The sequence below is a fragment of the Stegostoma tigrinum genome, chromosome 16, assembly GCF_030684315.1.
Source record: "Stegostoma tigrinum isolate sSteTig4 chromosome 16, sSteTig4.hap1, whole genome shotgun sequence".
NCBI lineage: Eukaryota > Metazoa > Chordata > Chondrichthyes > Orectolobiformes > Stegostomatidae > Stegostoma > Stegostoma tigrinum.
The window spans coordinates 14,133,742-14,160,388 of record NC_081369.1 but is presented as its reverse complement, the minus strand read 5'-3'; the positions used below and the strand labels follow the sequence as shown (position 1 = coordinate 14,160,388).

General features: G+C 43.7%; 1 protein-coding gene across 1 annotated transcript in view; it reads right to left on the bottom strand.

The window, feature by feature from the left end:
* The window catches only part of fa2h (fatty acid 2-hydroxylase), a 103,676-nt gene extending 77,274 nt beyond the window's left edge, over positions 1-26,402 (bottom strand). The window contains exon 1 of the mRNA XM_048546820.2: positions 25,972-26,402. Within this exon, the coding sequence (XP_048402777.1) occupies positions 25,972-26,271 (300 nt within the window). The 5' untranslated portion in view covers positions 26,272-26,402. The remainder of the gene's footprint in view (positions 1-25,971) is intronic.
* Between the last annotated feature and the right edge of the window lie 245 nt (positions 26,403-26,647).

The following is a 26,647-nucleotide window of genomic DNA, read 5'->3' as shown; positions in this document are numbered from 1 at the left end:
TACTAAGTTTGCAGACGACACAAAGATTAGGAATGCTGCTGGTAGTGGAGAGGACTGCCAGAGGATTCAGCAGGATAAAGACGGCCTAGAAAATTAGGTAGAGAAATGGCAGATGGAGTTTAATTTGGGCAAACACAAAGTGATATATTTTGAAAGATCTGATGTAGGAGGGAAATATACCTTAAATGGCAGAAACCTTGCTGGCGTCAGCGTTAACATAGCAAGGGGTCTAGACTTACAGGTCCACAGGTGCCTGAACGTGACAACTCAAGTGGATCACGTTGTCAATGGCAGCTGTATGGAACTTTAGTTAGGCCATATTTGCCATAATACATGCAGTCTGGTCGCCACACTACTAAAAGAATATGGAGGCTTTGGAGAAAGTACAGAAAATGGTCTACCAGCATGTTACCTGGTTTTGCAGAGAATTAGCTATGAAGACAGACACTGTTTGTTTTCACTCAAAATGAAGGATGAGGGGCAACCTGATAGAAGTTTACAGAATTATGCACAGGATAGTCAGAGTCTTGTTTCCTCAGGCAGAAACTTCAGTTACCAGGGGGCGTAGGATTAAGGTTAAAAAAAGGGAGTAAGTTTAAATGGCAGTCAACTAGCAGACTCTTCAAAAAGAAAGACGAGGATGTTAAGCACCTGGAATCTGCTGCCAGATGTACAGGAGGCAGCAGATACAATAGTAAACTTTAAAGAGGCATCTTGACAGATACATGAAGGGAGTGGAGGGAGACAGACGGCATAGAGGCAAATGTTTTGAGTTTAGAAGAGCATCATGTGTTGGTGCAGTCTTGGTGGGACCCAAGGGTCTGTTCTTGTTCTGGGCTATAGTTTGAACTCCAAAAAAGTAGGAGAACCTAAAGCAGGAATAACCATGCCTACAACTCAAATATTTTGGCTGAAATACAAAAAAAGAGTGAGAGCCATCAACTCCATCTTTAGCTGGTGCCAACTGATATGCTGATCTTGGCTACAAAAAATACCCGAGGCGTGTACGCTCACCTCGAATTGGCTCATCATTTCTCGTAACCTGCAGGCTGATGCTATATCCGAGGGAGTACCTGCAACAAAGAAGACTACTCTTCTCAAAAACTGGGGAGGGGGACAACAGGGAAGGAAGGACCTTGAGCACGCTGCTTTGTGGCAACAATTCCCCAGTTGTTCAAAGTTTAAAAAAAAAATCAGCACAGAACAAGTCAAGGGCCAAACAAAGGGAGCGAAAACTATTCAAAAAACAAAAAGTCGTCATTTCAGTAGAAATTAAGTAGAATTCTTCACAGATGCCAATATCATTGTCATCATAGACAAAAAAAGACCAGAAGCACTCATTAGCATTTTTTTAATATAAATACCATCATTGCATGTTAAATTTGGGCATTCCATATAATAACTACTCCATCAACAGCCTGTGGTGTGGGACCAAAGTTAATGAGGTAATTAATAGCTGGCTGCATATATTTGACTTGTGTAAAATCGAAGCTGCTTACTATGTTGACACTGGCACTTTGGAACAACTTTATGAGAAGAAAGCATGTTGTCTAGGCTATTTAAAGATAGGTCTTCATTTAAATGTGACATCCTATTAATTCAGACAGTAAAATGTGTGGAACAAAGGAGATGTGAAGAGCCAACTGGAGAATTGTAGTAATTGAACTTTTTGAGCCGAAATATTGAATCAGGTGATTACCAAGCCACAGGTGCTGAACAAAATGGGGAAAAAGGCTGAGATTTAAATTTTTCCATTTCAAAAAAGGTAGAGTTGTTATAGGATGCTGTTGTGCTACGCAGCACACACAGCAAGGCAGTGAAAGAGGGAAAGCAACTGCAGCTTTGTCAGTAATACAAAACAAGGCTCGTTGTTCAGCGCAAAGCAAAAAATTAGAGATTCTAATAACCATGGAATGAAAGAAATAATTTGTAAAAAAAAAAATCATACAATAGACTCTTTTATGAAAACCATTGTAGTGCTAAAAGGATATTGTAAACAAGGGTCCTGATTCACGAGGGCGCAGTAAGCAACTTAAGTACTTGCTTTGTTAATGTTCTATCATTGTGGACTAGGATTCCAACTGTGACAAGAGATGGATCTCCAGTAGTGGGCAGTGGGTATGGACTGTAAATACAAAGCACCATGAATGCTGCCCTAAAACACACACATCTCAAGCCCCATTTCAAATTCATTCAGCAACATCAGCTAAGGGGAGAGAGTGACAAGGCTGCATTTGACCACACGTAGCACCCAGGAGCCCTCGCAAAACTGGAATTAACAGGTATTGGCAACAACTCTGCACTGGATAGAGAGTCCACCTAGAACAAGAGGATTGTGGTGGTTGCTGGAAGTCAATAATCTCAGGACACCTTTGGCTCAACCTTCCACAGCTGCTCCATCAATGACCTTGCCCTCCATCACCACAAGGTCAGGAGTCAGGTTGGTCACCAATGATTGTATCTGAGATGTGAATGTTGCGCAAAGGTCCGGACAATATCCAGACTTGGGCTGAAAGTGTCAAGCAACATTCACGACACACATACCAGGCAATGATCATATCCAATAGAGGCAAAACAAACAAACCACTGCTCTTTGACATTCAATAGCGATACTATCACTGAAGCCTCTCCACTATCAACACCTTTACCGTTGAATTTCTGGTCAGTTGGACTCACCACACACACAGTGGCTACAATAGCAGGTCAGAGTCTAGGAATACCGCAGCATGCATCTCACCTCCTGACTCCTCAAACCCTGACCATTATCTACATGGCACAAGTCAGGTGTGAGATGGCATACTCCCCACTTGCCTGGATCAATACAGCTCCGACAATAAAAATCAAGAAGCTTGACAACACCCAGGATGAAGCAGTCCACGTGACTGGCACCACATCCACAGGCATCCCCTTCCTCCACCAATGTTCTACAGTAGCAGTGTGTACAGTCTACAAAATCCACTACAGAAATTCCAAAGATCCTCAGACAGCACCTTCCAAATTCACAACTGCTTTCATCGGGAAGGACAGCAGATACATGGGAACACCGCCACTTGCAAGTTCCCTTCCAAGCCACTCTCATCACGACTTGGGAACATATCGCCATTCCTTCACTGTCACTGGGTCAAAATCCAGGAATTCCCTCCCTCAGGACGCTGTAGGTCTACCTGCAGCGGAGACTACAGTTGTTCAATAAAAAGGAAGCTTGCCACCATCTTGAAGGGCAATTAGGGACAGGCAACAAAACACTAGCCAACAAGCAATGCCCACATTCTGCAAATGTCTTTTTTTCAAGATTCAAACTACAACGTCTATCATTCACTGATATACTAGCAGTGATGAGAGTGTGAAAAAGGTGTCATGCACATTGACTTTTGAAACAAGTACATTCTAGATTTTGCTCTTCTAAAATGGTAATCCTGTGTAAAGACAATTGAGAAGGACAAGAGTAATTTGACGTAACAATGCTAACGAAATCTGATCACTGGCAACTGATGGAGCAGCTGGAGGATTTTTTGGTTCAAAGTTATGAGCATTGCTGACAAGTCGAGCAATAACACCCCATCACGACCTGCCCTATAGAAGAGGCTGGAGAGACATCTTCCTGAAACACTACAGTCCACTTGGTGCAGCTACACCCAGAATGCTGTTCCGTGGCTTGACAGGATTGAGTAACAGCAGCGAAGAAACAGCCATGTAGTTCCAAGTCAGGATGGAGAGAGACTCGGAACAAAACTGGGTGATGATCCCATATCTGTTCCCCTTTTCTTTAACTCATTCAAAGAACAAGGTGCAGGTTTGGTAGGTCGAGGGAACAGGGGCAGACTTGCTGCAGTGCATTTTCGGTTTGGTACATGTTGATGTCAGAGTCAGTGGTGAAGGGAATGAATATAATGCTAATCAAATGGATTTTGGCCTGATGGTTGCAAACTCAGCACTGTTGAAGCTTTATTCATGCAGGCAAGTGGAGAACATTCCATAACACTGCTGACTTGTCTTCCACCTACACCGGGCAGGTTTCAGGCATCCAATTCCTCACTGCCAAACCCCCAGTCTGACCCACTCCAGTAGCCACTATTTAGATGCTACGTCCAGTTAAGTTTCTGCTCAATTGTAGCCCTTTGGAAATTCATAGTGGGAAGGAATTCAGCAAATGATCATGAAATTGAATGCCAAGAATAGGAAAAAGGTTTTAAAAAAAAAAGTCTCTTTCTAAAAAAAAAAGGAGCTGGGCACTGCCTGGCATCAAGGCTGGTTGTTCCTAAAAATCAGGCCAAACTCAGTCCTGGTCTTGCCCATGCAAACATGGGCTGCAAATGTTATTAAACACTGTGCAATCAGCAGTGAAAAATCCTGATTTTTTTGACAATCTACAGGAGCAAAACTTAACGACAAAGGGAGCAGAGGTTGGTCAGGCCAACGACACTGCCCGCAGGTACTCTAATTGGAGGTCACTCATCTGCAGTGATATCCTGCAATGACAACCAACCATTTTCCTTTGGTGTGGGAATACTCTCATGTTGTTTCGCATAATTATTTCAAATTTTGCTACGAGTCCATAACATCACACCTCGGCAAGTACTTCCTCAATAAATCAAAGCTAGTCACTTCACCCATGTTGAGACAGAGGCTGTAAAAATGAGGTCCAGAGCTGATGCAGCTTGGGCAGAGCCTGAACTGAGCATCACCATCAAGCTGTTTATTGCTGACAAAGTGCTGTTTTGGTCTAGGATAAATGGGGAGTCATCGGAGACAGAGGTTGCAGATCATCCATTCAGCACATCTGAATGACGACGTTTGCAAATGCTTTATACTCATTTTTGCACCTACACGCTGGGCATCCCTACCATTGGAGATGTCAATCCTCAAGGAGCCAGCTCATCTTGTTTGCTGTTGAGCTGCCCATTATTATTCACAACTTGCTTTGGCAGCACTGCAGAGCTTTTATTTGATGCATTACAAAGGCGATTGCTGTGCTCAGTCTTATTGCACGGGTCTTGTCTTGTGATGCAGCATGACTAGACCGATAACTCAAGAATACTGCCCAATTCCTCACTGAGCAGGCTGGTTCTCAAACTGGATTGTTGTGAAAAGTGATTGAATACAATCGTGCTGTTAAGATGGCTCATTGAGCCTTAAGAGTAACCAGTTGTGTGCTGCAGGGTTTGTTCTGAATCTCTAACACTAGTACCGCATATGCGTGATGGACTCCATTGACAGGACTTAGTCTCTACAAGGACTGAAAGTGGGGACTTAGACTGTACTTTCAGAGGCAGACACATCCATGACTTGGATTGTTGAAGTCAAGCAGAACTTGGTCTCTTGCTGGTCCTCCCACGACACTCTGCTGGCACTGTACAGCAGATCTATCCTTCAGAACACTGCCAACTCAGTCAGGGGAGGCACAATGGATTGATTCTTGATGGCCACTAAGTCCCAGTCTGTGCTGTAGCTATAACATGGATATGAGCTGTGTAAACTACAGTAAATAGTAACCCAAATAAGCCTAGGTGGCAACAAAACCTACAACAAAAAGCTATCAATAGCTAAATCTCCCAGTGAGTAGATTGCCAGCTCTTTAAATCCATTCATTTTATTGAGATATGGAAAGGACTCCAGTCTTAGCTTTCTAAAGTGGCTCACGTAGTACCAAGTTGTACAAAGAATCGTGACATCTCGACTTCTGGAAATCAAACCACATTCATCCTAGAGGTTGGGCTGTCCTCCAACCTTATTTGAAGGGTTTTCTCAATTCCCAGCACTGGCAAAGTACGCCAACTCTCAACACACTGAAGCAAAGGCATCGTGTCTGCTAGCTTCTGTGCAAGAGTTTAAACCACAAGTTGGAGGTATACAAACAGCTGTCAAAAAGTCATTTCCTTTTTTAAAAACAAACAGGCCTGTTGTTCTCACAGCATAAAAGCAAGTGAGAGTTTCAAATTCATAGTGCACAGATGCGTCGGAACACAAGACGGCCTGCTTCCCCTCCCCCAGCTGGGAGACAAGCAAACGAAAAACAGAAGTTGCTGAAAAAGCTCAGCAGGTCCGGCAGCATCAGATATTCTGAGAAAAGGGTCACCAGCGCCGAAACATTAACTCCGACTTTTTCTTCAGATGCCGCCAGGCCTGGGTGAACTTTTCCAACAACTCCTTTTTGTTTTTGCCGCTGATTTACAGCATTCGCAGTTCTTTCAGCTTTTGCTTTCAGAAGACAAGTGAAACTGACCCCAGCAACAATAACCGAAATTCACATGCACTTTCAAAAGCATCTTGTGACCTCTAGACAATCAAAACCACTACACAGTGACGTACTGAAGTCGCTGCTAAAGCACAAGCAAGCATGGCAGCTTGCTTGTGCAAACAACAACTTACCATATGTTCCTTTTTTGATGGGTAAACATTGGCCTGGATCTCCCAGGGAGTAGATTGCCAGCTCTTTAAACCTATTCATTTTATTGAGATATGGAAAGGACTCCAGTCTTAGCTTTCTAAAGTGGCTCCCGTAGTACCAAGTTGTACTTAGAATCATGACATCTCGACTTCTGGAAATTGAGCCACATTCATCCTGGAGGTTGTTCTTCAACTGATGCTTCACAAATCATTTGGAGAAGGAATATGCAGCTGGGTTGAACACCTTATTTAAACAGTACTGCACTCAGGTATATGGCTTGGCTCATGTGCTTATGTCATTGGATTGAGCCAATGACCCCAACAATTGCTGGATTCCGAGGCAAGTGCTGAGCCTGAAGGCGAGATTAAGTATGTTCCTGCTTTTGTGCACAGCTCAGATCAGTTGATGCAGTTTGTAGCTCAGCCAAGCCAATCAGCAAAGTCTCAGGTGTGGTTCATTCGTGCCACACTGCCTTTGAGGCAGGTAGTGCTGGGCAGTAAAATTTACGAACAGATTGAGCAATGGCTGTTCAACAACCCAGATGAGAAACATTCCCTATCTAATGCATGCATGCCAAAACAAAAAAAAAGCCACTCTCCCCAACTGCAGCGAGGACATTGGACATTGCTGTGCTGTAAGCTGCGATTTCAGGGTCAATTTGCGATATGGCCACGTGTTTTACAATATCTAAAAAACAGCCTTTCTGCATCAGAGGGAGACTGTTGCTTATTAGGCTGACTCCAAGTCAAACACTCAACGTTCAACACTGCCCATTTGGTCCCACTACAAGCCAAAGCAGATGAATAATTGAAAGTGATGCAATAAATGCTACAGATTTATCAAGCACAAAGTTGGAGAATACCAAACTGAAAACACAAGATAGCAATTAAAAAAAGGTGAACCATAGTAACTGAAACAGTCCAATAAAGGCACAAAGGTTGCTGCACTGCCCACGATAAAGAAATGTTATTTTTGTTGTTGAGAACATTACGTCAGGGATGTCAGTGTAATGCAAGGGTGGATGACTATTCTGGAGTGTTGCCTAACTGCTTCTGGGGATTAGGGAGTATTGTGCAGAGAATTTTCCCCTCAGGGCATTAAACAGATGGGAGGTTACATCCACAACAAGATCCCACACATTAAGATACAAGCTTGAGGATAGGAACAAAATGGGCTAACCTCACTCTTGAGTTAGGGTCTCAATACATCAACAGACGCATTCAATATTTTCAAATGTTTCGCAGACCCCCCACCTCCCCATTTAAAACAACTGAATCAGGTTAGATTGCCAAATTGCACACCATGCTGTTGCTGACAAACAATGCAGTTTGTGAAGGTTAAGCCTTCAAATTCCGTAACTGATACACAACCTGAATTTCTCAACAATCTTCAATCGCAGGCTTAAAGCTTCAGTACAGTTTCAAGAACAGAACTGACAAGATACACATAAACACTACCTAGTTCACCCTGTACAATAGGATTAGCTGTTGGATATGCTGCCAATTTAAGAGTCTTGGATCTTTCAGCATTAACGTTATTGGGATTACCAATATTCCTTTGGTAGTAAGGCAGCCTCTTTTCAAGCTGAAGTTAATTCTGTCCCAATATTCTCAAGTTCTGATCTTCAGTTTTCTGATAACTATCATTGTGTTTTATCAAGGAGACCCTTCTCTAGGACAGATTATGAAGTGAGTATCTACATTAATGCATCTCATCCATGCTGGGCATGCGTAGTACGCTAATTTCATGGTACATTCATCCACTGTAGCCAAGGTCAACTGCAAACAAATAAAAATTAAACACTCTCTTCCAAAGACCACTGGAGGCTTGCCTGAAAAGAGAGGGGCTTCTCAGAAACAGATGGAAATTCTGTGAGCAACACAGGCTCAGCTTTTGGATGAAAATGGCTTCAAGTTCCAAACCAGGAACAATTCCTCCGATTTTACCACCAACCACACAATCCAGCTAAAAAAATAGCTTTTCACCCAACATCAACAACACAGCAAAAAAGACTACTTTTAAATCACCCTGCTGATTTTTCTACCGATTGCAAGAGGAGTGTTCGAGCACTGGCAGCCAAAACTACCAGGCACCTTGGGCAGAACTGTGATACACAGAGAACATGATTGCCAAGTTGTTTTAATCATCAGACCATTAATCCAGACACCCAAGTAATGATCTGGGGACCTGGGTTCGAATCTTGCCGTGGTAGGATGGTGGAATTTGAATTCACTACAGTCTTTGGAATTCCATGAATCCACTGTCAGTTACTGGGGGGAAAAAATCCCTTCTGGTTCACTGATGTCTTTTAAGAGAAGGAAACTGTAATCCCTACCTGGTCTGGCCGACATATGACTCCATATCTGCATGTAGTAACATGGGCGACCTTTAGTTTGGGACAGCCAATAAATACTGGTCGAGCCAATGACAACGCATCCCAGGAATTACATAAAAAGATGAGCAAACAAACTAGCAAGGATATTTATGAATTTTTCCAAAGTGGCTTCTGCAGAGAATGATCAGGAATAGAGTCACACATCTAAAGTTCTTCCCCTTTTTTTTTGAAGAAATATCTCGACTAGGAGAAGTTGTGGTACAGTGGACAGTGTCTCAATCGCTAAGCCAGAGGCTCCAGGTTCAGCTCTGACTCCAGACTTGTCAACCAAAGCAAGGTGTAAGTGGTATGATAACAGTATCAGTGCAGATGCCTCAATTTTTTTGCTTTACACACCTTGCGTAATGACTTGTACGAAGGGTTCAAAAGTATGGTTACTATACTTGCCAATGACTGTGACTCGGATGCATAAAAACTAAGTCATAAGGAAAATGTAAAGATGCTAGATAAGGGTGGGGGGCTAAATGCAGTCAGTGTGATTATCAACCTGAAATAAAAACTGGCTGTAGCATATGCTGAGGTGCGACAAGGCAGAAGACAACAAATAAAGCACTGCGATAACAAAGTGTGAAGCTGGATGAACACAGCAGGCCCAGCAGCATCTCACGAGCACAAAAGCTGACGTTTCGGGCCTAGACCCTTCATCAGAAAATGGGGATGGGGGAGAGGGTTCTGAAATAAATAGGGAGAGGGGGGGAGGCGGACCGAAGATGGAGAGAAAAAGAGGATAGGTGGAAAGGAGAGTATAGGTGGGGAGGTAGGGAGGGGATAGGTCAGTCCAGGGAAGACGGACAGGTCAAGGAGGTGGGATGTGGTGGTAGGTAGGAAATGGAGGTGCGGCTTGAGGTGGGAAGGGGGAATGGGTGAGGGGAAGAACAGGTTAGGGAAGCGGAGACAGGCTGGGCTGGTTTTGGGATGCAGTGGGGTGGGGGGGGGGGGGGGGGGGGGGCCACCTCCCCACCTAGACTCTCCTCTCTACCTATCTTGTTTTCCCTCCATCTTCGGTCCGCCTCCCCCTCTCTCCCCATTTATTCCAGTTCCTTCTCCTTATCCCCCCTCTCTGAAGAAGGGTCTAGGCCCGAAAAATCAGCTTTTGTGCTCCCGAGATGCTGCTTGGCCTGCTGTGTTCATCCAGCCTCACACTTTGTTATCGTGGATTCTCCAGCATCTGCAGTTCCCATTATCACAAATAAAGCACTGCAGTAATTTGCTGAGCAGAACCACAGACCAACACAGAAGGGTCACTAACACCCTTTCAGTGTAAGGTATCTGAACAGAGACCCAAACCCATTTTAACTAGAGTGGCACAGTGTAATTGGTGCCTCGATGTGTTGGTTGTACCTTCGGTACAAGCACAAAAGTAGACAGCAAAAATTCCAATCACCTTGAAATCTCCAGGCCCTCAAACAACTGCATTCATAGGTACATTTAAACATTGAAGCTCACTACACTTCCAATGCAAGTCAGTTTTGCTGTTCACGTAAGTTATGAATTAGGAAGAGGAGCAAGTCGTTGACCCACTGAACTTGCTTTGCCAGCTCACAAGAGCATCCCACCCACACTCACCCTATCCCCAAAACCGTGCATTTACCATGAGCAAATCCACCAATCCTGCACATGTTGAATGTTATAGACAATTTTTAGCAAGGCCAATCCACCTAACCTCTATTTTTGGAACTGGCGGGGGGGGAGGAGGAGGAGACTGGAGCATCCAGTGGAAGCCCATGCGGACATGCCAAGAATGTGCAAATTCTACATAGATTAGGCACCCACCCCAGGTCCCTAGCACTGAGAGGCAGCAGTGCTAACCACTGAGTTACTATGCTGCCCTAAGAATTACTACTTATTGACAAATTATCTTACTCTGCCTCAACACTATTCAGGAGATTCTGCTTCCACTGCCTTTTTAGGAGCTCAAAATACTTTTAAAATCTTCATATCATTAATGGGTGCCCCTTTCTCTTTTTATTAAAGCTGTGATCCAGAGATGGAGATTCTCCCAAAAATAGGAAAGATCTTTTTCAGATCCAATCTGCTTTGACTCAAGTTCTCATGTTCAATAAAGTTGTTGCTAATTCACCTTAACAAGAACGGATACTAGCCCAGCTTGTCCAATCTTTTCTCGGATGCAACTTGCCCATTCCAGGTATTAGGCTATTAAATCTTCTGACCTGCATCAACACATCGGGCTCCCGATTTAAGGAATTATGTCAATATACAACTCATTACTCCAGACTGTAGTCTCACCAAATGTGGTGTGTAACTGATGCTTCACCTTCCGTCTTGTGTATTCAATTCCCCCTTAAAGACGATCATTGTCTATTCACTTTCCCCATTTTGAAATTTTTGCACATGCATACAAAGGCTTTTGCAATTCATGCACAAGGACAGCCAGATCTCCCTCCATCCTCTCACCATTTGGAAAAATATGCTTTTTTATTCTTCCAGCCAAACTGGACAATACCTATATGCCAGACCTTGGCTTGCTCACTTAACCTATTATGTCCTTATCTAGCATCCTTAGTTTTTATGCATCCGAGTCAGAGTCATTGGCAAGTACAGTAACCATACTTTTGAACCCTTCATACAAGTCGTTACGCAAGGTGTGTAAAACAAAAAAATTGAGGCACCTGCACTGATCCGCTTATCATACCACTTACACCATGCAGACCATGCTCGCTTATCAAAACTTCTAATTGAGAACACGTAAACAACCCACACCAAGAACTTTGATTTTCCACAATAACTTAGATATCGCTTCTTATTAAAATTTCTTCTGAAGTCCAAGTAAACTCTCCAGTTCCCAGTTATTTTGAGCACGTTACCACCTCAAAGAGCTTGAATTGACTGGTTAAGTAGAATTTCCCTTCCGTAAAGCTCATGTTGAAGTCCTGGAGCTCAACTTCCCTACATCACAGTACAAAATGATCTTCCAGCTTTCAGCTAGCAGGGGAGTGGAGCCACATTGTATACCTTAGGCTGGAAGAACCCTTCTCTCCTGGGTGCCGTTTCCTGTGACCAAACCCTGAACTTTGGGTCAGATGCACACAGAACTGCAGGGTGCTCTGCTTGGGTTTCTTCAGTCATAGCTTCTAACATCTCCCTATGACAGAGGTTAACGCAACTGGCCTGTACAGATTCCAATTTTCTATTTCCCTCCTTATTCAATGGAACTATTTCCAGAAAATTAATAACTAATGCATCAATTAGCTCACTAGTGCTTATTTTAGAAAAGCCTTGGATGAAGTCCATTAGGACCCAGGCACTTGTCTGCTTGCAACTCCAACAATTTAATAAGTAACAAGTATTGCCTTCCTTCAGGTCAGATTGAAAAGCAAAGCCACGACCTTCAGCTGCAGGCACAGAGTGCACTCTCTGGTCACTGAACCCCAGTGCATCACATAAGGTTTATAAAACCATCAGGGGCTTAGACAAAGTGAACAGCAAGAGTCTTTACCCTAGTTCAAAACGAGAGGGCATATTTTTAAAGGGGAATGAAGAAAGATTTAAAAAGGACATAAGGGACAACTGTTTTTTAAAATGCAGACAGTGATTAGTGTGTGGAATGAACTGCCAGAGGAAGTGGCGGATGCAGGTTTAGTCACAACATTTTGAGAGACATTTAGACAGCTACATGAATAGGAACAGGTTAACGAGATATGGACAGGCAAGTAGGGACTGGTTTACTTTGGGGACATGGTCACGTGGACTAGTTGGGTCGAAGGGTGGGCTCTGGTACAATGTCAAAATACGTCAGATCATTCAGAACGATCACCAGTGTAGTTTCCCCTAATGCCTCCTGCTCTCAACACCCCACTTGCCACAAATTGCACCCCCATGACAGATTTGTAGATTATTTCAAACCAACCTGTTACGATGTGTGATGACGCCTCTACAGCAAGTGAGATGAGAGTGTGGGCCTCCTGGGTCAGAGATGGGGACATGACCATTGAGTCACAGGAGCCCCTGATTACATATTTATCCAAACTTGCATTTCTGGTCAGTAACAATTAACCACTTCTTGACTGGAAGGCCGTAACATCCTCATCACTGCATATTTAGAGAGAGAGATTTTCCAGTCGACCTATTTAGGAGATGTTGTGCTGATACTTCTGGAGCAGGTGGGACTTGAACCCAGACCTCCTGGATCAGAGGTAGAGCCACCTCCACAGGATTCCTCTAATTACATATTTATACACTCATGAGCAATGCACAACACCTGGTAAATGTAATGTCAAAAACTGGGTACTTGTAGAATATTGTTCCCAAAGGTCTCCAAATTGTTGTGTTATGTAGAACAAACTCAATGAAGTAATAACAAATGCTCCATCACGAAACTAACAAAAACATACAATGCAAGAGGTGATGAACTTTCATAGTGCACAAACAAATTTCTGGTGAGTCTCCTCCCCCACGTACACTCAATTCCGAATTCGCCTGCTTAAAATTTCTCCACTTTCCCAAGACGTGTTTTTGATTAAACTGCCACTCCTAAATCAGTCACTGAAATATGAACTCCTCATGAACGTTTCTGCACCATTGACAGCATTATCACGAATAAGTGCACGTTTACCTTTGGAGGACCACCGAGGCCGACAAACTTTGCTGTTTTAAACAGATTCACTACAATTTTAATTCAAAAACAAAAAAAACAATTTTCAGATTAGAACACAAGTAGTATAATGAGGTCTGAGCAGGAGATTATGGCTTCGGACATTTCTGACATAATTAAACAGACTGGAGAATACTTTGTGCCAAGACAATTTGCTGGAAGCATGCAGGTTGAGGGGTTTTGGCAAATAGTGCCCTTTGAGGCTTGAATCCAGATCAAGAACAAAAAAAGGCTTCTTCAGCCAATTTCTACACAATAACCAAATCAGAGTGGGAAGGATAGCTATACATGATAGCCAAGGGAATTGAGCAAGATGTCACTTGGGTATTAGGGTTTGGCGTTCAGCATTCAGTGATACAGAACACAGCACATATTTGCTGATGGCTCCCACAGCATGAATTCCTCATGCAGTAGGTAGCATTCCCACCTTTGACTCAGAATCGCTGGGTCAGAGTCCCACCCCAGCCATTAAGGCCAGAGGTATGCGCATTCACAGTACAGGTTCAACCTGTAAATCCTTTCAATACACAGCAACGGCAGCCAGGAAGAGCAGAGACATTCCCAGTCAGCCACTCAATGAAAAGTATATTGGAATCATTAACATCACTGAAAACTCCACAAAGGTTGGTATCCCATCATGAAGTCACCTTTTAATTCACACCTCAACAGTGACCAGCTCCCTCAGAGCCAGTTTAGTGAACAGAACCTCTGACACTCCTGTTCAGATCTGTCAGCCAGGGCTCCCCGATTGGGCCTATTAATCTGGTCCAAATCAGGGAACCTGTATTTGGTGATAATGGGAACTGCGGATGCTGGAGAATCCAAAGATAACAAAGTGTGAGGCTGGATGAACACAGCAGACCCAGCAGCATCTCAGGAGCACAAAAGCTGATGAAGGGTCTAGGCCCGAAACGTCAGAGAGGGGGATGGGGTGAGGGTTCTGGAATAAATAGGGGAGGGGGGGGGGGGAGGCGGACTGAAGATGGAGAGAAAAGAAGATAGGTGGAGAGGAGAGAGTATAGGCGGGGAGGGGATAGGTCAGTCCAGGGAAGACGGACAGGTCAAGGGAGGTGGGATGAGGTTAGTAGGTAGGAGATGGAGGGGCGGCTTGGGGTGGGAGGAAGGGATGGGTGAGAGGAAGAACAGGTTAGGGAGGCAGAGACAGGTTGGACTGGTTTTGGGATGCAGTGGGTGGAGGGAAAGAGCTGGGCTGGTTGTGTGGTGCAGTGAGGGGAGGGGGGGACGAACTGGGCTGGTTTTGGGATGCGGTGGGGGAAGGGGAGATTTTGAAGCTGGTGAAGTCCACATTGATACCATTGGGCTGCAGGGTTCCCAAGCGGAATATGAGTTGCTGTTCCTGCAACCTTCGGGTGTCATCATTGTGGCACTGCAGGAGGGGCATGATGGACATGTCATCCAAAGAACGGGAGGGCAAGTGGATATGGTTTGCGACTGGGAGGTGCAGTTGTTTATTGCGAACCGAGCGGAGGTGTTCTGCAAAGCGGCAGCTCCCAGTCGCAAACCATTTCCAGTCCCCCTCCCATTCTTTAGATGACATGTCCATCATGGGCCTCCTGCAGTGCCACAATGATGCCACCCGAAGGCTGCAGGAACAGGAACTCATATTCCGCTTGGGAACCCTGCAGCCCAATGGTATCAATGTGGACTTCACCAGCTTCAAAATCTCCCCTTCCCCGACTGCATCCCCTCCCCTCACTGCACCACACAACCAGCCCAGCTCTTCCCCTCCACCCACTGCATCCCAAAACCAGTCTAGCCTGTCTCTGCCTCCCTAACTTGTTCTTCCTCTCACCCATCCCTTCCTCCCACCCCAAGCTGCACCTCCATCTCCTACCTACTAACCTCATCCCACCTCCTTGACCTGTCCGTCTTCCCTGGACTGACCTATCCCCTCCTCTCCACCTACCTTCTTTTCTCTCCATCTTCAGTCCGCCTCCCCCCTCTCCCTATTTATTCCAGAACCCTCACCCCATCCCCCTCTCTGAAAAAGGGTCTAGGCCCGAAACGTCAGCTTTTGTGCTCCCGAGATGCTGCTGGGCCTGCTGTGTTCATCCAGCCTCATTTTATTAACCTGTATTTGGTGATGTCCAGCTGGCTGAACTCATTACATGGACCATTCATGGCTCCAAACTGCATATTAGTACAGCAATTGTGGCTTCCTTGAGTGAGATTAGACCAACTCAACCTGCTGTGGGTCCTTTTGTCTCAATTTGCGAACTACAGAAATTGCCACTGAAGCCATCTCCTAGGTTCCTTCAGGTATCAAGCTCCTGCAGTGTAAAGGCAGTGACACCCCACAGTTCGGGTCCAACGAGGTCTGTTCACACTAAGTATCACTAACCGTTTGTCAGTTTTAGAGCAGACTCATTGAACTTTTTTTTCAGTTAAAATTTTTCTGCAAACCTATTAGTTTCTCCGCTGCATGCAATTACTAGCAAGTCTAAAATCAGGGAGCTTCATTTCAGCAGCCTAATTTTCTGCAAATTTACAGTACTGTCAATCCTAAATCCTGAGATTGCAGAAAGCAGTTGAGATTACAGTCAAGAGAGATTTGTGGCTCCAATAGAGAAAAGGAACTTTTGGTTTTCCTAAAGCACATGTCGATCTAGTGACTTTTCGAAGACCAATGCTTGGTCCCAGGCCAACAACATGACAGAAAATCAAATTTTCAGTAATACCAGAGCGAAAATATATGTATATGCACAAATGTTGACCAGATCAGAAATGTACATGGTCTGGTTATGTCTAAAGAGGTTTCTGCCTTTGCAGAGGAGATTTGGAGAGAGATGCAGTGGCTCTTAATTGAGACCCATCCTGAGCAGGTCTATGATGCAGGACTCTGTGCTCTACAGTTTGTACCCCAGGGGACACAGACAAACATCAACTGCATCTGGAGTCGGTGAAAGGTGTTCTTTGGCCTGTCCAAAACTTGTTAGTCCTCCAACGCAGGGCAGACTTTGAGTGTTGCAGGCTGGCATGTTCCAAGGTCCGGGACTACATACTTGGGGCAGCTGTGACCAAGGTGGTAAGAAAAGACTACCATCTGCGATCTTTCTACTGTAGTAGATCAAGAGTCCATTTAGTGGTCAGACTCTTGATGCCTCAAAATAAATATCAGTTGCTTCCTGCACAAAGAGAAAGTGCCTTTTTCTTGCAACTGTTGATAAACTCAAAGAAACGTCAGAGTTTCATTGTTTTGTTTTGCTTCTATGCAAAGACTGTACAGATATGATTTAGAATCTTTGTACATACTTGAATAGATAATCTTTACTCAAAGGATATGTTTGGAATAAAAGCTGCCTCGTTTTGGTTCAATCGCAACAATAACCAGGAGAATGAGAAAAACCAATGGGATAATATTTAAGGAACATTCTACTCTTGTAAAAGGTAGGAACTGTTTAGTTCAAAACAAGTTAATTAATTAGGAGTCCAAACAATGAGAGAGAAAAGGAACAGGTATACAGTTTCATAATTCACCAAGTGAGGCTGATCAGAAAAGTCAAACAGATTTAATCATTCTGCTTCGCTGGCATGCATTCAATCTCAATCTATAAAAGCAGTGTGATTTTTAGGAATGAGTTTGCATTTATATAGCAGCTGTCACAGATAATCTAATTAGTTTGAAGGGATGCCATTACTGTAATGAGATAAGCGAACAGTTGACTTGATAGTGATGTTGGTTGAGGAATGAATGGTCCAGAAAATGACCACTTCCTTGCTTTTTTGGTGCTTTTTTTTTTAAAACCAAGGAATTGCTCACGCTCATTCTAGGAGTCATTCAGGTTCCCTGCTCAACATCCTAGCTGAAACAGACTGAGCAGCACTCCCTCAGTGCTACTCATCAGCTTGGAAACATGTACTCAAATCTCTGAAGACTGGTTTGAAGGCATGGCATTCCAATTCATAACATAAGAGACTGAATTCTCATGTTGCAACTCAAAACCCCCACCTGCCACTAACTCCCCCTACATCCCTCCAAAAAAAAAACCTAATTTAAAAAAAACATTAAAACAGGTTTTTATAGGCCTGATCAAAACAGAGGTCTAGATTTCCAATTACATCAGGACACAGAATGAAATTTAATTCAGGAACCTAGAAATTTATGCAGTTGCACCAGATAATAAAAGTTAAATCATTGTGAAATGCCAAGGGGCTCAGCGAATGGCATCTGCAATCCAATTGCATGGTCGATTCTTAAGGCGTGGAATCTGGTGTCCTTGCCAATACTGCTCACATGATCCACGGTATCTTATAGACTCTGCACTCATATAACAAATGATTCACTCTTTACGTGCTGTCAAAATGTCTTCCAACTTTTGGGACCCTAACATAATGCCAAGGCAAAATGAGTGCATATAAATCCATCCATCACAAAAATGCTTTGGAATCCCACAGAAGCACAGCACAGTACTCTTTCCTTCATAAATCATGGCATGGGGCCAGTATGTAAAGGCACAAGGTCTAAAGAATCAAGCGCCTGACTTATTTTGTAGTTTGCTGCCCAGGACGAAGAACAAACTACCCCGGCAATATATAGTAAATGTTAAGAGCAGCAGAGAACGTCAAGAGATTGGTTAGGAACAGGAAAGTACAACAGGAAAGTACAACAGGAACCCAGCTTAAAGTGTAAAAACAGACAGCAAGAGTCTTGATGGGTATTTAAAAAGAGACAGTAGACATTTTCTATTCAACCTGCTCAGAGATGTTAGTACAGTCTTGGGGCGGGTGTGACTTAAACCCAGGCCTCCTGGCTCAGGGACAGGTACATTATCATTGCACCATGAGGACCCAAAAACATACGGCAATGCATTTAACAAGCTAATGCAAAGGCCCTTTGGCAGTGCAGATTTGAACACTATTACAGAGTAGACACTGCAATCCACTCAGCATGGCATCACACTACACAAAAAGGAAAAGTAATGCGAGTGCTGGTGGTGGGCGGCAAGAATATGAGAATGACTTAATGGTAGAAAATAAAAGGACGTGGGAAGATAAAACACAGCAATACTTTGCTTTTGTCTTCACTATAGAGGATACAAAAACCTGATCCAGTGATAGCTATAAACAGGCCATGGGTGGGGGGTAGAATTTGGTGCAATTCCAGTCACGAGCAAAACTATACTAAAAAAAAACTGATAGAGCCGAGAGCTGTCAAGTCTCCACTTCCCAATGGAATTAATTGTATGGTTTAAAACAGGGGTGGCTAATATGGTAGAAGGAGCATTGAGTGTTAATTTTCCATTATTGCTAGATGTGGAAAGACCGGAAAATAGACTTCCCTTGCCCTTCTTCAAAAGGGAGAGTGGCAGCAAACAGGAGATTACAGGACTGGCTAACTGGCATCTGCTGTGGGCAAAGAGTTAGAAGCAAATCATTCACAAAGTTAAAGCTTGGAACTTGGAAAAAAACAAAGCAAAGCAATCAGCAAGTTGTCAGCATGCTGAACCAATTTGTTGGAGTTCTTTGAAGGAATAATGAGCAGTATACAAAGGGGACCCTGTAGATTTGGTGTACTTTTATTTACAGAAAACATTTGTCAAGATTCACCATAAAAGAGGGTTATTGCACAATGTAGCAGCTTTAAGAGGGAACATGTCAGCACGGACAGAAGATTGGCAGGCTGACAGAAAGCAGTATGCATTAGAAGTTTGCTTTGGATAGGCAGGTAAAGAGAAATGGAGCCCTGCAGAACTCTGTGCTGGAGCCTTACCTTTCTACAAGGTGGATCAGTGTCTATGACGAGGGGAGTTAAAATTTGCAGATGACACCAAGATAAATAGGAAAGCGTGTAGCAAAGAGGACTTATGTTGCAGACAGATTGATAGGTTGAGCAAGTGGGCAAAAATCCAGCAGATGGAACATAACGTGGGTGAATATGGAGTGTGTTTGCTTTAGCAGGAAGAATAATTTTTTAAAAAAGCAGATTACTTGGATGGAGGGAGAGGTGTTCCAGTGTACAAGTCACAAAGTTTCTATCCAAGTGGAATTCTATACTTTATAATGAATGCAACAGAATATAAAGTGTATATAAATATATCCAGTGCATTGGTGGGATCACATCTTGAAAATTAGGAGCAGTTTTATTCTTATGTAAGAACGGATGCAAGTGTTTTGAGTGGTCCAGATAATGCTTACTAGATTGATATCTGGAATGAGTGGGTGGTTGTCTTGAGGAAAGTTCAGGGAGTCTCATCTTATTTCCACTGGGGTGATGTGACTGAGCTTCACAAGATCTTGAACAGTATTGAGAAGGTGGACATGGAAGGAATACTCACTTGTAGCAAATCCAGAACTACAGACGCTGCTTAATAATTAGTGGTCACCCTTCAACTTTTCTGACAGTGACAGACTTTGGAAGTCCCTGCCTCAGAAGGCAGAACAGACAGGGCATTGGAATATATTTGTGACAAGGTGAATAGATTCTTGTTAAGCAAGGAAACCAAAGTTCATCTGGAGTATGTGGCAATGTGGAACTCAAAGCAAAGAGATGGGTCTTACCGAATGGAACAACAGGCTCGAGGGGCTGAATGGCCTGCTTCTAATTTTCACTACTTGGTCAATAGACAATAGGTGCTGAAGTAGGCCATTTGGCCCTTCGAGCCAGCACCACCATTCATTATGATCATGGCTGATCATCCACAATCAGTATCCTGTTCTTGCCTTATCCCCATAACCCTTGATTCCACTATCTTTAAAGAGCCCGATCCATCTCTTTCTTGAAAGCATCCAGAGAGTTGGCCTTCACTGCCTCCTGACGCAGAGCATTCCATATATCCACCACTCTCTGGGTGAAGAAGTTTCTCCTCAACTCTGTTCTAAATGGCCTACCCCTTATTTTTAAACTGTCCCCTCTGGTCCTGGACTCACCCATCAGTGGAAACATGCTTCCTGCCGCCACAGTGTCCAAGACCTTAATAATCTTATACGTCTCAAATCAGATCCCCTCTCATCCTTCTAAACTCAAGCATATACAAGCCCAGTCACTCCAATCTTTCAACATATGATAGTCCCGCAAATCCAGGAATTGACCTTGTGAACCTACACTGCCCTCCCTCAATAGCAAGAATGTCCTTCCTCGAATTTGGAGACCAAAACTGCACACAATACTCCAGGTGCGGTCTCACCAGGGCCCTGTTCAGCTGCAGAAGGGCCTCTTTGCTCCTGTACTCAATTCGTCTTGTGATGAAGGCCAGCATGCTATTAGCTTTCTTCACTGCCTGCTGTACCTGCATGCTTGCTTTCATTGATTGATGTACAAGAACACCTAGATCTCGTTGTGCTTCCCCTTTACCTAAGGTGACTCCATTGAGATAGTAATCTGCCTTCCTGTTCTTGCCACCAAAAAGTGTATAACCACACATTTATCCACATTAAACTGCATCTGCCGTGCATCCGTCCACGTCACCCTGTATTCTAATAACATCCTCCTCACATTTCACATTGACACCCAACTTTGTGTCATCAGCAAATTTGCTAATATTACTTCTAATGCCTCTGTCTATATCATTAATACATATTGTAAACAGCTGCAGTCCCAGCACTGAACCTTGTGGTACCCCACTGGTCACTGCCTGCCATTCCAAAAGGGACCCATTTATCACTACTCTTTGCTTCCTGTCAGCCAGCCAATTTTCAATCCAAGTCAGTATTTTGCCCCCAATACCATGTGCCCTAATTTTGTTCACCAATCTCCTATGCGGGACTTTATCAGAGGCTTTCTGAAAGTCCAGGTACACTACATCCACTGGCTCTCCCTTATCCATCTTCATAGATACATCCTCAAAAAATTCCAGAAGATTAGTCAAGCACGATTTCTCCTTCGTAAATCCATGCTGACTCTGACTTATTCTGCTACTGCTATCCAAATGAGTCGTAATTTCATCTTTTATAATTGACTCCAGCATCTCTCCCACCACTGACGTCAGGCTAACCGGTCTGTAATTTCCTGTTTTCTCTCTCCCTCCTTTCTTGAAAAGTGGGACAACATTTGCCACCCTTCAATCCGCAGGAACTGATCCTGAATCTATAGAACCTTGGAAAATAATTACCAAGGTGTCCACAATTTCTAGAGCCACCTCCTTCAGTACCCTGGGATGCAGACCATCAGGTCCTGGGGACTTATCAGCCTTCAGACCTAACAGTCTATCCAACACCATTTCCTGCCTAATATAAATACCCTTTAGTTTGTCCATTATCCTCGGTCCTTCAGCCACTACTGCATCTGGGAGATTTCTTGTGTCTTCCCTAGTGAAGACAGATCCAAAGTACCTATTCAACTCATCTGCCATTTCCTTGTTCCCCATAATAAATTCACCTGTTTCTGACTTCAAGGGCCCAATTTTAGTCGTAACCAGTTTTTTTTTCTTTTCACATACCCAAAAAACTTTTACTATCCTCCTTTATATTTTTGGCCAGTTTTCCTTCATAGCTCATTTTTTCTGTGTATTGCCTTTTTAGTTATCCGCTGTTGCTCTTTAAAAGCTTCCCAGTCCTCCAGCTTCCCACTCATCTTTGCTATGTTATACTACTTCTCTTATTTTTATACAGTCCTTAACTTCCCTCATCAGCCACGGCTGCCTCCGCCTCCCCTTAGGATCTTTCTTCCTCTTTTGTATGAACTGATCCTGCACCTTCTGCATTATATCCAGAAATACCTGCCATTGTTGTTCTACTATCATCCCTGCTCGGGTATTGTACCATTGAATTTTGGCCAGCTCCCCCCTCATAGCTCCATAGTTCCCTTTATTCAACTGCAATACTGACACTTCCGATTCTCCCTCTCAAACTGCAGATTAAAACTTATCATATTATGGTCACTAACTCCTAATGGCTCCTTTACTTTGAGGTCCCTGATCAAATCCGGTTCATTGCACAACACCAGATCCAGAATTGCCTCCTCCCTGGTCGGCCCCAGTACAAGCTGTTCTAAGAATCCATCTCGGAGGCACTCCACAAACTCCCTTTCTTGGGGTCCAGTACCATCCTGATTCTCCCAGTCTACCCGCATTTTGAAATCTCCCATAACAACTGTAGTGATACCTTTGTGACAGGCCAGTTTCAACTCTTGATTCAACCTGCACCCTAGTCAATTCAGACTTAGATGTGGAGGATGAAGGTGGTTGACAGCATTACTAGCAGAGACATTTCTGAATGCCTTTTGAATAATTAGAACAATTCCTCAAAGAATATTGCGTTCCCTCATTTACAGATCATGCCCTGTGACCCAGTATGAGCAACTCTCTGCTAGATTCGCTATAAAATTCAGACATGCTTCTCCAAATCATACCACCTCAATGGATGTTTGCTGCAAAGGTACATTATATCATCTTCAACCACTGTGGCATTCTCACCCTGAGACACAATTAGCTCTCAAAGGGCTGACAACTGTAAGAAAACAGCCTAAGACTTGAACAGACACCTGCCACATCCCTCCCAATTTAAAGATTCATCACTTAAAATCATGTATGCAGAGATTTTTAGGATGAGATTCTTTGTAAGATGACAGAAGAGGAGGTGAACCACACAACTGCTAGAGAATTACATGTTCAGTATTGAAACCCTGAAAGAAAGGGGAGGTCAACTTTAATGCTGGTATCACAGCAAGGCAGGCAAGAAAACATGGAAAAAAAAATTCAGCCAACAGCCCACTTGAAACCAAGAGTAATCTCAGACCCAGGTTACCAAACATAGCACTTGGACACATTTTAGGAATCACACATACCCACAGACTGTGCTGATGACCTGAGTTAACTATTGGTGGGGAGAAGAAAGCAGCAAGCAGAGTTGATAATAAGTCTTTGCAAAGAATTAAAATGTTATCCAGGCTCTTCTAGATGCCTAAAAAAAAAGAAGTCAATTCACAAATGTTCACAAGAGCAAATTCACCACTGGTGTCCAGGTAACATGTAACAAACCAAAGGGGTAGTTCTCGAAGCAGCTCACACCTTCAACAGGGCAATTAGGGATGGGCATCAAGTACTGGAATACACAGCAGTACCCACATCCAATACAAAGCTCAAACTATTGCTGCAAGGTTTCAATTCCAAGAAAGCGAGAACGTATTTTGTATGGAATACAAGTTTGTGCATACATGCTTTGCTACTAACATTAGACTAATGCTAATTTAAAATCAGGAAGCAGCTAGAAAAGTCATTGATTCTCAATAGTCCATCCAAATATACAATTTTGACTACTTTTCCTACATATAAAAACTTGCCTCAGCCTCTATCCAAAGATCGCAGAACAGTTGCTCACATAATGTTGCTTTGCTTCCAACTACATCACCTCCAACACCCACTGAAGGTATTCATGGACAAAAATCACTGCTGGTCTCTCACTTCTCCAGCAGTCCCATGATGTTTTTCCATTGTAGCTTTTTGTATTGTTAAATTTACCTTATCACCTTAGATACAAATTAACCACACTGAAATAAAAGATGATCAGGTAAGCATGGTTTTGCTAACACCAGCACATCTTTTATTGTTAAGCGTTTTAACAAGCAGGTTTTATGGGTTGGCTTAAGTTTTTTTGGCTTACATGTTAATGACTCGGACTTGGGTATTCGGAGCACAAATTCAAAAATTTGCTAATGGTACAAATCTCAAGTATCACAAGTCAGTGAGGACAGGAGCAGGCACAAGAGACTGAGGAAACAGGCAGTCACGACATGAGATTTAAGGTAATGTGAAGGGTAGCCTTTGATAGAAAGGCCGAGAACAGCCATAAATGAACTAAACAGTACAATTTTAAACAGCTGCAAAGAAAACTGAGGCAATGAACTGCTGGAAGTACAGGAGTAGAAGAAATGGCAGTGCATGAAAAGAAGTGACACTTTTTGTAATATTTACGGAGATAGCAATTGCATGAATGTAATGGCAAATTTTTGAAATACTGATCAGGCCTCATTTCGATTCGGAGTTCAACTCCTGAAGAATCATGTAAAGCCTTGGAGCTTGCAAAGAACTGATGTACTAGAATGATTCCAGGGACAATGCACTTCATTGATGTCCTGATGCTGGGAAATATCTTCGAACAGAGAAGGCTAAGAGGATCATAGGAGAACGTACAAACGCAGAGACGATTGAAACAATACAGAAAAAGGAGAGGAACTTTCCAGTGATCAGGTTGGAAACAGGAGCACAGAAGGACTGGTTTTAAGTGTGTGTTCAGGACATCTACAATGTCTGGAAAAAAAAAGCGGCTGAAGCAGATTCTGTAGCAAATTCCAAATGGAATTGAAAAATACTCGAATAAAAAAAAATCAGTGAGCTGAAGGGAAATGATATTAATCGAATAGTTCGATCAAAGAATACGACACAATAAAACGGCACAAGAAAGTTGCCACGCTGCTGTGAATTTGACAATTTCCGTCTAATGTCCATTACCAAATAACTTGAATTAAAGAAGGTATTCAGCCAGCTACATGTAGGAAATTAGTAACACGGGGCAGAAAAGCCGCGCAATTCGAATGTTGTACCTTCTAATGTAGTGACAAATGTCACACAGGGCCAAACCAAATGGGGAGAACGTCTGTGACCTTACAATAGCCAGTTCGTCTCGGGTTCGAGCAACCACAGAACTCTGGCAACAGTTCACATTTGGACAAAGTTTCGGTACGATCGAAAAATTCAAAGGACTTGTTTTAAAATTCACGTTCAAGTCTCACCTCCCATACCCACACCCTTGTGTATGCCTTTTTTCTAAAAGCCAGAAAAAAAAAAGAGGGTGGCGGTGGAGGCAGAAATGCGAGGAAATAAATGCCAACCGTGGGCCCCAATGCTCTTGTTAAACCGGTTTGGTTATTAACCTGCTGGTTAACGCCCTTTTGTTTTCTCGCAGCACCTGTTTATCCAGGTCTGCGATCCGCTCCGCTCTCTCCTGGGTACAAACCTCGCAGCAACTCAGCTAGTAAATACTTCGTGTTTCTTGAGCCCATTTCCCCCTTCCGACATGTGTCACAAGCCTTAGTCTGTTTTACTTTCGGTCGGACTTGGATTTTTCTTTGAAAAACCTCAAAATAAAAAGCTCCCCCCACACTCCTGAGGAGACGCCTCTCTGATATCTTTTTCCCTCCAGACACCAGCCTTGCTTTTCAGTCCAAGCCTTGGAGCAGGTGTTTTCTTATTTTAAAGAAACAAAAAAAAACAAAAAACACAGAAAACAGGCTCAGCATTAAGTCACGGTAGAATGCAGAGCTTCCGGGTATGTTGTTTACACGGATTTATTTTAAAATATCGTGTGGAAAAATTCCATCAACCCCATCCCCCAAGGTGGGAGCTCATCGCTGTATGAGCCACTCCCCTCACTCCATAGTTAATTCTATTAAAACTCCACTTCGTGTGTATGTTAAAAGTTCTGCTTTAAACTTTCTCATTTACTTCCACTTTGCTGTTTTTTGTCCCCGAGTAGGTTCAAAACATGACTTTGCACAAAATGTCACGAGTGAATAAGGTGGGGAGGCGCTCTTCAGCGGATGAACCAGACGTTGGTGGGGTGGGGGGTGGTCTTCCTTAGAGGATGCCCAAGATCTTTTCCATCCCCTTCCCTTGGAGTTACCTGCTTTTTCTGGGAGAATATTTCTTCTTCATCCTCCTCCGGGGCGCCGCTGTCCGTGCTCAGCTCCCCGATGTAGTACTGCTGTAGCCAGCGGTGCGCGTTCGAGCTATGCCGGTGCGGAGGTCCTGCCATGTCCCGGCTCACATCCGTACCCGCCCGCCGGACGATCATCTGCTCGCCGCCCGGGTGCCGCTGGATAAACGCCGACACGTCGTAGACCCGCCGCCCGTGGATGATCCAGCAGGAATCCACCGTCGTGTGCTCCTGCACCTCGGCTATGGTGAAGTAGCGCTTCTCCATAATTTTTGTTTAATCTGCGCGTTGAATCTCTCTTTATCTTTCAGTGCCGTGAATTCACCGCCTAGTCCCGTCCTTACCGCCCTTTCCAACACTCACATTCCACTAGTGTGTATAACCCAGCTCCCTCTCACTGCCCGCTATTAACATAATAAGGCAGTACGGCGCCGGCATACACCTGACGCAGCCCCGCCTTCCACTTCGACATTAATATTCATGACAGTCTTTAATTACAGTGTCCCCGCCCTGTGAGTTTTGACAGGGCTTTTTCTAGAATGGATTTCGGGTTTGGGGTTGACCTGCAGTTGCAGCACCGCCCCCCCCCCGTTGTCCTTCCTTCCTGCTGACCCTCCATCCTCTCTAGTTTCCCCCCAGTAAG